The 9653-nt window shown below is 45.9% G+C and overlaps 1 protein-coding gene across 1 annotated transcript; it reads right to left on the bottom strand.

The window, feature by feature from the left end:
* Positions 1-5302: 5302 nt before the first annotated feature.
* Positions 5303-9154, bottom strand: LOC104528915 (discoidin domain-containing receptor 2). Its single transcript, XM_010173072.1, has 4 exons — positions 8907-9154; positions 6905-7054; positions 6038-6075; positions 5303-5685 (listed from the first exon to the last, which is right to left on the bottom strand). Exons 1-4 carry the CDS (start codon positions 9120-9122, stop codon positions 5637-5639), a joined length of 453 nt encoding a protein of 150 aa, XP_010171374.1. The 5' UTR covers positions 9123-9154; the 3' UTR covers positions 5303-5636.
* Positions 9155-9653: the final 499 nt, after the last annotated feature.

The following is a 9653-nucleotide window of genomic DNA, read 5'->3' as shown; positions in this document are numbered from 1 at the left end:
CCCAGCCACAACTCCCTCCTTCCTTACTCATTTCCCAAGCTGCTGTCAGCACAGGGCTCTGCCAGGGTGACAGGACACACGGAGCAACACATCACATCGTTCAGACAACCACAGCAACACAAAAAACGTGTCAAAACCCCAACCCCAGAGATTCTGTAAGTTTGGAAGGTGTGGAGATCAGTAACAGAGAAATCCTGCAGGTTGGTGGTGTAATGGGATGGATGGATCTGATTGTCATCCCAGGAGCATCCCTGAGGAAGGACACACGCTCTAGCCTTCACCAGCTTTTCTCTGCGCTGAGGTTTGCAGCCTGGGCTGTCCCCAGCCCCTCCACCCTGGGACATCATCCTGACACCCCTCGGAGTTACCCTCGGGCTGGACTAAGCTCAGTGATTTTGTACCATCAGAAGCTTCTCCCTCGGTGGCTATCCAGCCCTTCCCAGCCCATTTACACACATCAGGGTCCACGTGTCCCAGCACAGGTCACCAGGAACCACACACACAACTTCTCTACTTCACCACAAAGCCTGTCCACTTATTTCTGCCGTTCACATCTCGCCTTTTAACCAACAACTCATTACCTCTGACCCATGACAGCTTGGTTCTTCTTTCCAAGCCTTTAGAGGAGTACATGGCAAAAAGCTCTGAGGAAAAGAACCAAACCTACGTGATCACCTGGATCACCAACATCCAGAGAGTCACTGCCTTCTTCAAAGAGCTGGGAGCCGGCAGCAGAACTGCCCTCCAACCAATTTGACAAGAGTGTATCATGTCTACGCAAATATTTATTCAAAGGAGATCTTAAAACATCCTTGATGCATAAGTTATGACAGTTTGGAAGCCAAACCCTGCACAGCAGCTCTGGTAACATTTGGCAGCTTCAAACAAATGGAAAAAAAAGGGAGGGGGGGGAAAAAAACCCCAACAATTGTGACTTTCCCTTCCATGTACTATGGCACAGTCTTTAATTTTCCCCTCTTCCAAGGTGTTGCTTCTTGTCCTGGAGCCCTGTCTCCTTCAGAGCACTTGGTACATGGAATATTTAACAGTGTCTCTTAAAAAACCCCACTCAAATATGAATCATAAATCCGACGTGATCCCAACCAGAACTATTTGCATTGGAAATGAACAGATATTTTGGATGAACTTCAGAACTTACCCAGGGATATGGTAGGGATTGACAGGGAAGAGGCTGTTTTCCTTCGGGGCTGCCATGGCAATGGAGCAGCTCTGGGTGGTGAGTGTGGGTGGAAGAAGATGCAGCACAATGTGGTCGCCTGGGAAACCTCTGTGATGCTGCCGGGAGCGATGCTGGTACCTGACAGAGCTTCCAGCTGCTGAATGCAGCTTGGCAGGTTTTTCCAGACATGGCTTTTTCCCACCCCCCCCCGCTCCACCTGGAAATTTTGGATGAGCACAGAGATTTTTAGAGCATTTGTCAGATTTCCTGAAGGCTCATAGCCCTTGGGATGGTAGCACCAGATGTTCCCCGTGAGCAGCTCCAGCACAAATACATGTTGATGGTGCAGTTCACATCCAACTCGGGAGAGCCCGGCTGTGTGTGTCCTGGTCACTGGTACAGCCACGGGCACGCACGGGCCAGCTCTGACTGCACACACACAGCCACGTGCACGAGCTTCTGTGGAGGGAACCCCAAGGCAGAGGTTTGGGGACTCACCATGCTGTGGTGGAAGGTTCAACCCTCCTCTCCCTGCTCCCGGTGGTTTGAGGATGCCATCTGCGCTGCCTTGCTTCATGCAGGATAAAGGTTGTTCCCAATCCCAATGTCATCAAGTTGTCCTGTGTGTGGTGGGTTTCATCCCACCTGCAGCTGAAGGCAGAGACCCAGGATATGGGTCTCCTGTTTACCAAACAGCCACTGTGGCCAGTGCATCCTCAAGTCAAAGACCACTACACCTGTCAGCACCAGCATCGTTTCCACCAACTACCACACCAGCAGCAAACTTGGGTCACTGCCAAAGTCCCTCCATGGCCTCAAAGAGCTTGGCCACATGGCTGGCAGAATCATTTTAAGGTTTCAAAGCTACTAACCAGAAATCAGAGTATTTGAAGGTTGTTCTCATCTATTTAGGTGCCTACACACTCCACCCAAAATTGTATCTGAGGAGATAAAAATGCTGCTTCGAACTCTTGCTCTTGGTGTCTAAACACTGTGAGATCTGGAACTTCCAGCCCTTTATAAACACATTTGAGGTTGCCCAAAATACCTGAGCTCTCATCAGGGGTAGACCTCTCCAGCACTCCAGGTCTGCATGATGGATGGGTCTGCAAGGGGCACGACGGCTCTTCTCAGAGGTGCACAGTGGAAGCCAAGAGGTAACAGGCACAAAATGCAACAAGGGAAAGGCCCACGGGACACAAGGAGAAAGTTCTCATCCCTGGGAGCAGCACAGCCCTGGAACAGGGTCAAAGAAGGTGGTGACAACTCCATCCTTGGAGATCTTCAAAGCCTAGATGGGCAAGGCCCAGATAGACTCATAGAATGGTTTGGGTTGGAAGGGATCTTAAAGCTCATCCAGTTCCAACCCCCCTGCCAGCAGCAGGGACACCTTCCACTAGACCAGGTTGCTCAAATCACCCCAATGGAGCTTTGAAGTTAGCTCAGCTTTTAGTGGACAATTTGATAAGAGACCCAACAAAGGTTCCTCCCAACCTAGATCCTCTTCTGAGTTTAACATGAAGATGAGAAAATGGCTTATGGAAATGCAGCACAGCATTCATGGCACCAAACAATGATCTCAGGCTGGTCCAGGTCCCATCAGCCCAAGGGGACTCAAGCCAACATCTTCCCAACATTTCCAGAACCTCCCTTCAAAGCTCACTCCTGTAAATGGCCAGTGGCTGCTCCTTCCAAACCTGGTGGGCCAGGGGGGAGGTCACACACTTACCAAAGAGCTACTGAATAATCAGACAAAATACCAGTTCTCAGTGCAGACACCTGGGTAAAATAAAAATAGAAATTCACTTTGGTCAAGGTTATCATTAGAATTTATTGATATGAGAGAAACTTCGTATGTCAACATGTCAAGAGCGGAACAGCACATCCTGATGTAACAGAAGCACAAAGCCCATCCAGATGACATTACAGCGCTCTGGTATCTCTAAACTCCAACATACAGGAGATGACACACACATGGCTGTGAATTATTGGGTCCATTTTCTGGGACAGGACAGAAACACTCCAGAAATACAATCATGGGGTGGTTTGTCAGCCCCCAGTACCTGACAGGCTGCAGCAGGGACCACACTGGCTTTGAGTCCCATCACCCAGCTCTAGATGGATGGTGCACACGTGTAACAGCAGCTCATCCCAGGCCCCTCTAAATCAAAGGAGAGGAAAAAAAACCCACCAACTTATTTGGGAGTGAGATTCACCTGAGCCCGTGTAGCCCTGGCAGGGAAATGAGATGACCTGGACTCTCTAACTCCTTAGCAAATAAAGGGGCTCAGAGGACCAGCTCGATGGAGATGCCCACAGGCAGCCAGGAGAACCCCACAAGGGAGTTTGTTCTTCCCCAGGGAGCAGACACAGCCCATGCCACGCTCCAGCCTGGCATCTGCCAACTCAGAAGCAGGTTTGGGTTTGGTTTTTGTCTTTCAATATAACAATTATCCTCTTATTGGAACTGTGTTGACATTTCCTCTCGCAGCAGTGCCCTGTTACAGGGCTCGTCGCACAGACAGCCGCTCGTACTATATTGTGGCTAAAATAAAAGTTATCTTTATAGTCTTTACTGAAAATATATGTGATGCTGTTTCAAAAAAAAAAAACCAAAAAAAGCTGAGGGCTGAGCTTTCATCTTCTCCCAGCTTATGAAATATTTGGTTTGGTCCTCAGTATCTCGCTAAAACAATTAGAGAGGGAACAGCAGAGTATTCCCCAGGCACCTGGTAAATCCACAATGGATTTATTGTAGAAACGAGTTGAATTCTTTACTCACTCCCAATGGATTTCAGAGCTGTCTACATGGCTCTGACTCCAGAGAATGAGCCATTTGTGACACGATAAACAACAACAACAACAAAAAACCAACCCCAAGTTCAATGAGTAAGTTGTCTTGCGTTGTGCAGGGAGCATCCAAAAGAAAACACAAACCCAGACCAAGGGGATGTGTCTGTCCCAGCTCCTGATGCCAGATCTGATCACAGCAATCAAGGAACCTGGGCTGAAGTGCATCTGCCAGCACTGACCCTGCTGCAGACCTGAAAAGGAATCACTGACTCTAGAAAACTACATCCAGGGGGGGACAACCCCTAACTCTGCTCCTTTTCCTCTTGCACGAGCTATGACAAGTAGGTTGCCCAAGGAAGTTGTGGATGCCCCCTCCCTGGAAGTGTTGAAGGCCAGGTTGGATGAGGCTTTGAGCAACCTGGTCTAGTGGAAGGTGTCCCTGCTGCTGGCAGGGGGGTTGGGACTGGATGAGCTTTAAGGTCCCTTCCAACCCAAACCAGTCTGGGATTCTCTGAAGTGACACAGCGGGTTCTGCTCTCAGCCAGTCGGTTTCACCACATCTTAAGTTCCCTCTGCACATGTAACAGCATTGACTTAGAGATCTCATATTAATGGGTACTTAATACAGGATTAATTGCACATCAGTCCATTGTGGCTACAAGTTCATTAGGCTAATAAATCTACGTAGTGACAGTAGTACAGTATCAGCTACTTTTTTTTTCTCTCAATACAAACTCCCTAACCCTAGCCTTAATTTGTAGGTCAAAAGAAGATCTATCTACCGTAGCGACCTTCGTATGACCCTTTAACATTCATTTGCAAAATTCTTTTTCTAGAAAAAGAAAAAAAAATAATAAAAATTAAAATAAAAAAAAAAATTAAAAATCCAGTGTGGGGAAAATGCACATCTATAACCCAAGCAGTGCTTAACAACCACAGGAATAAAGAACACGATCTTGGACTCTTCTATCAGCGTCCTCCGTAGACCCTGGTAGCACGACTTCCAAAGGGTTGCTAAATCCAGCTCCGTCAGTTCTCAAGTCCATTTAAAACCGTTCTCTAGCTCTAGACACTTCTACTCGCTCACCATACGTATGGTCTGTGGCAAGAGCACCCAGAAACACTCGCCACTGTGCACAAGATTTCCATTGGATTGAATGGAATCGGTTTAGAAGACTGAAGTCTTTACTTCTAGAAATCTGTTCTTGAGTGGTAACGCTCTCACCGACTGGTATTTAATTTCTATTTCCACCCAGGAGAGAGCTCCCAAGTCCCTCAAAGTTTTACTCATTCGTTTTTTGCCCAAAGGTGTATGGGTATCTAATAAAAACCCCTCTCACAGTATTCCCAGGAAATGAAGAGGAGATGATTTTTCAACCAAATGAAATTCCTCTGGTCCTGTGTCAGACCATGGCCAATAGAATGAGCAGCTGCCATGGACATCTCAACTTAAATACGGAACAGTCAAGGGAGGAGAGCAAGGTGGCCTGACCATCGTCCCGTGAGGTACAGGCAGAGACACCAAAGTCACTCTGTTCTCAACAGTTTGTCTCTTTTTTTTTTTCCTGGAGTCAAATGTTTGATTCCATTTGTTCTAGCAGGAAGTGGTGAATCATGTCAAAAGTGGGACGATCTTTTATATCCCTGCTCCAACATTTCAGCATCAGGTCAAACACTGGGTTAGGACACAGAGGAGTCTGGGAGAGATAGATCTGAAAGGAAGAGGAAAAGACAGCTATTTCAGTGGGCTTTTCATAAAAGAATTGAACCTCTAACAAATCAAAACCACAAGGACAGTTCCATTCTAGGTTTACAAGACACGGCCATCATGCAGTGTTTGAAATCCATTAAGCATGACTCTGGCAGTGAAGTCTGGATGGAGCTTTGATGCCACTTTAAATGGCACTGCAGACACTTTGCCAACTTGTTTGATGAGCTGGTCACACAACAGTCCTTTGTCCCCAAGGAAACATGAATGTTTCAGAGAGATTAGTCTTCCAAGTGACAGCAAAACACAAACCAAACCCAAATTTACCACAATAAAATCCAAATACTTTCACTCACCGTAGACAACCCATGAGGTTTTCTAAGCATCGTGACAGCTTGTTAGCAGAGACAGAAAAAACATCTTTTAGAGCTTATCTAAAGCACAGCTTGGCAGAATTTCTCTTTACCCCTCTCATTTTAATACACATCTCTCAGGCTCTTCACTAAGTCATTAGTATTCTGCAGATGGTCAATAAAACCTTCCATTATTCCCCTTAATCCTTTAACTTGTTTGGTGCTAAAGGTGAATTTTGGGGAGAACAGCAAACTGATACTCCACTTTTTGGGGTACAGTGATCCTCAGTATTGAGGTGCTGGATTGTCCTGCATCATCACTGGTGTCTACTGAAGGCAGCAGCAGTTGGGTGCACCTGGGAGTTCGTAAGAAAGGACAATGACACAGGAAAGCCCTTCGGCAACTAGAGATGGGCAAAGGCTTCTTGACCTGTGTGGAGGTACTACAAGGAGTACCTAACCCCTGGGGACTAACAACTCCTCCTTCCCCACCTCAGTAAGGGCTTCCTCATCTTTCAGAGAAAACACTAGCAGGAGAGAGATGTGACAAAGGAAGAGAGCAAAAGGACTGTGTAGGAGAGCCCAGAAAAGCTCAGGAGGACAGTGCATCAAGGGCAGATTGAAATAGAAGTGGCTTATAAGGAAGAAATGCTGGACAGGGCCAAAAGGTTCTTCCAGCGGGACTCCAAAAGAGGGAAGGTGATGTGATGAGTCTGGAGGACGGGGAAGAGAAGCAGGACATGCTTGAAAAGATAAGCAATAGAAGCAGAGACTTCTGCAGATGATGGGCCAGCAGAAAGGCCCTATGGAGATCCACCTGGATGTGAGCAGGTCAAGTGAAGGAGGGAACAGTCACGTTTGCTTTCTTACCTGCCTGCCCTGGCTCCGGAAGAACTCTCCTGTGTTCTCGATGACTTGCTCATCTGAGAGGAGGCTGTAGGGTTGCTCCTTACACAGTACAAACATCTCCCAGAGGGTGACCCCAAATGCCCAGACATCACTGGCCGTGGTGAACTTCCCCTGCGAACAGAAAGGATGTTGTAAGCTCAGGTTGCTCAGAACACGTGGTCAGTAAAAACCATTTCAGTCTACACTCCCTGCAGCTGAACAACACGAGGCTGCAGAGTTTGTACCTGGGAAAACACTCTCAAAAAAGAGACAGCAGAGCAGGTGACCTGCTTTTGGCAAGGCACAAAGGGACCAAGGCATGACACTGCTGCTCTGTGGGGTAGGAGCAGCACATCCATGGGACCAGCTCTAAGGAGGAGCAGCTTTCACAAGGGCAAAGCTCCTGAATCAAGGAGCCAACCTCAGAGAAAGTCAGAAACTATCGGCCCTCCTGAGAAAATCTATTTGTCTGCAGCAGAAGGGAAATGGACTGTGGCAAGGGGTGGAGGGCTGCTGCCTACCTCCACCCGAAACACAGCAGTGCAGCACAGAAAAGCCTTTGAACAGGAAGAAAAGACCTCGGGGTGAAAGCAGAGCCCAAGCAGACTCCAGACTCTCAGAGAAAGGCCAAGATAATTTTGATTTTCCACATATAAGAAGCTGGTGACAGTCTGCTCACTGTCCCTGTTTTCTGTCTTCAAAAAATGTGCCCAAACTGGCCGTGTTTGGAACAATATGTTTCTGAAGAAGTAAAAAGCAGCTGAAGATTGCTCAGAAAAATAACAGAAAACAATTGGGGGCTGGAAGGCCTGTTGGGGCAGGAAACATCCAAGACCCAGATTGCCCAGGCTTATCTGGCAACCCTAGCAGTCTGTAAATGTTTGGAAGGTGTTCACACAAGGAAGATGGGAGGGATTAAGAGTTTAGGTGCAGCTGTAACCAGGAAAAGAAGGTGAATTTAGAAAAGGTTAGGCCTATCAGTCTTTATAACAGAGGTAACTACAATTTTTCTGGGTATTTGGAGAGGTTGTTGTGAGAAAGTCTAACTAGGTGATGTCACCAACTAGTCCGAGAAAGAAATATGGGGCTGAATATTAAGGAACTGCCTCCAAACTGGATGGGTTTGGGCTACTGAACAATCTCCTAAGGGGAGCCAGGAGGACCCTTAAACATGAAACAAAACCCCAACCTCAAAACCAGACATGGCACTTGAAATTCATCAAGTTCTATCCCTGTCCCTCTCAGCTTCACAACTGGGGGAAATAAGCACAAAAAAAAAAAAGCAATGTCCTTATGATTCCAGCAGGATCCTGAATGCCAGGCACAGAACAGAAATTATGCCCCAAATGATCTGTGCTGGATCTGCAAGGACATGCTCCTTTTCCAGGATCTGAATTATGCCCAATGGACATCTCACCTGGGGCCATCACCATATGTTTTGATGCTATTTTTGATGAAATAATAACATACATGTGTTATTGATGTGTTATATATGGGAGACTTGATTTTAGGTGAAACTAGCCAATGAATTGCACATCATCATTGTTATAGTTGTTGTGTGTCACACTAACAGTTTTATTTTAAGTATATTCCCAGGTTAACAAGGTGTGAACCCTGATTGGACCAGAATTGATGCTTAATGACTTCTTTACGATCAACATCAGCAACCCTGGGCAGTGACTGTGCAATAAAACCAGCCATGAACTCCAGATACAGCATACAACAAAGACTATACACTATGTTCCTGTCACACCTGATGACATCAATTCCCTTGACTGTACAAAATCCAATGACATCAGCTCCCATTAGCTACACAAGTTCACATCACACTTTAGGTTGTTTTCTGTTGTTGTTTGTTTGGTTTTTTTTGTAACAAAAAATAACACATGTATGTTTAAAAATAACATACATGTGTTATTATTTCAGGGGCACAGTGAAAAAAATGAAAAGGAAAGGAGAGAGAATGTTTTTGTGCAGCCCCTACCAGGAGGATGCTTTCCCAGGCCATCCAACGTATGGGCAGTACAGCCCTTCCCTGGATACGGTAATAATCCCCACTGTAAAGATTCCTGCTCATGCCAAAGTCTGCGATCTTGATGGTGTAGTTGTTCCCCACCAGGCAGTTCCGAGTTGCCAGATCTCTGTGCACAAAATTCAGGGATGCTAAATACTTCATTCCAGAGGCAATCTGGGTGGCCATGTACAGCAGGTTCGAGTAGCTGCATTACAAGAAAATAAAACAGAAAGGAAAATAAATATATATATCAATAGAGTTCCCCACACTCAACACTTTCTTGACACTTCCTCCTGCTTGACTTTTTATTTGATGTATTACAGTGACCCATTGTCTTTATTTTGTGCCGTAACAGTGAAACTAAACTCTCCAGTTTCAGGGCACTAACACCCCCAACCTGCCTGAGCTGACTAAGCAAGAACAGACAAACTGTCCCTGAAATTCAGAGGCTTTAAAATCTGACATCCCTTCAACCTTTAAAATCAAGCATTAGTATCAAGATTGTCAAAGAGTTTATGCATCAAAGCACCAAGTTTTCAGAGAGTCAGGAAAAAATTCAGCAATTGTACAATCTCAGCGTGTCGTGTTAAAAACTACTTAGCTTGGTATTTCAAACACGTTTCAAACATATATTAATATATTATATATTATATTATTATATTATACTATTATAAGTATGTGACATAAAAAAAATAAGCTCTCTTTAATGTTAAGTTT

The sequence above is a fragment of the Antrostomus carolinensis genome, unplaced genomic scaffold (assembly GCF_000700745.2).
Source record: "Antrostomus carolinensis isolate BGI_N321 unplaced genomic scaffold, ASM70074v2 scaffold9438, whole genome shotgun sequence".
NCBI lineage: Eukaryota > Metazoa > Chordata > Aves > Caprimulgiformes > Caprimulgidae > Antrostomus > Antrostomus carolinensis.
This window is presented reverse-complemented; position numbering and strand designations above follow the sequence as displayed.

Bases quoted from the DNA above. Each gene is read 5' to 3' on its own strand.
- LOC104528915 (XM_010173072.1), bottom strand. From the start codon at position 9,122: ATGGCCACCCAGATTGCCTCTGGAATGAAGTATTTAGCATCCCTGAAT. The intron at 7,055-8,906 runs GTAGGGGCTGCA...TTCTGTTCGCAG, and splicing joins CCTGGGAAAGCATCCTCCTG to GGGAAGTTCACCACGGCCAG. The intron at 6,076-6,904 runs GTAAGAAAGCAA...TCTGCTAACAAG, and splicing joins TCCGGAGCCAGGGCAGGCAG to CTGTCACGATGCTTAGAAAA.